The 939-nt window shown below is 28.9% G+C and overlaps 1 protein-coding gene across 1 annotated transcript in view; it reads right to left on the bottom strand.

The window, feature by feature from the left end:
- LRRC72 (leucine rich repeat containing 72) overlaps positions 1-939 on the bottom strand; it is a gene marked incomplete at its 5' end in the record, with an annotated part of 44,482 nt that overhangs the window by 15,250 nt on the left and 28,293 nt on the right. The window contains one exon of the mRNA XM_008593846.1: positions 489-599. Within this exon, the coding sequence (XP_008592068.1) occupies positions 489-599 (111 nt within the window). The remainder of the gene's footprint in view (positions 1-488; positions 600-939) is intronic.

Raw genomic sequence — 939 nt, 5'->3', positions numbered from 1 at the left:
TTTAGAACACTTTAGCACCCCCCCAAACCTCTAACCCCTTACTATTTATCTATCACCCCCCCTCCTACTCTCATTTCCCCCCATCCCTAGGCAAACACTAATCTATTTAAAAATAGTTACCTCTCAGTGTTGCTGTCTCTATAGATGTACCTATTTGGGACATTTCTTGTATATAAATGAAATCATACAATGTGTGTTAAAACTTACTTTTGAGATAAAACTGAAAATACAGATTTAAACACTGAAGTCCTCTTTTGTCACTTTCATCATTTTCATTTGACATGCCATATTATTTTACAAAATTTTTTTTCTATCTGTTCTTTCAAAAGCATATCTTAAAAAATGAACAAGATCTAGTCTTGTTTACAGGAATATCTAAATATTTTAGTTATAAACATTGTTCTTCTAATTTTACACTTCAAAAATGGAAAAATGTCTTGTGTTATTACTATTATACTATATGGCCACATAAAAGTGCAAATGGATACTTAGGGTCTTCAGATTTAGCATTCCCTTTAATTCCTTCACTGTTGCATCAATGTTTCTTAACTCATTGTGGTGTAGCTGGAGTACATGCAATGAAGGCAAATAGTGCAGGCCTAAAAAAAAAACAAACAAAAAAACCCCAAAAACATTTTTATAAGATGTAAAACACTTTTTTCAATTTATTATTATTATTTTTAATTGACAAATAAAAATAAACATTTTTAAAGCTAATCAAATATGCTAACTAAATAAAAGAAAATATAGCTGGTGAAAGGAGGAATGACCATTCTAATATTGTAAATTATTAAGAATACAACAAAGAATTCAAATAATTGATTGCAGTGTGGGAATAATTGCAAAAAGTCATATTGTTTTTCATTGTTATAGTTTCACTTTTTTTTCCTGCTTTTGTAGGGGCTATTTTCTTTATTCCTTTTGGGTTTTTTTTTTTTT

The sequence above is a fragment of the Galeopterus variegatus genome, unplaced genomic scaffold, assembly GCF_000696425.1.
Source record: "Galeopterus variegatus unplaced genomic scaffold, G_variegatus-3.0.2 Scaffold9742, whole genome shotgun sequence".
NCBI lineage: Eukaryota > Metazoa > Chordata > Mammalia > Dermoptera > Cynocephalidae > Galeopterus > Galeopterus variegatus.
The sequence above is the reverse complement of the archived record's forward strand: the minus strand, read 5'-3'. Positions and strand labels throughout refer to the sequence as shown.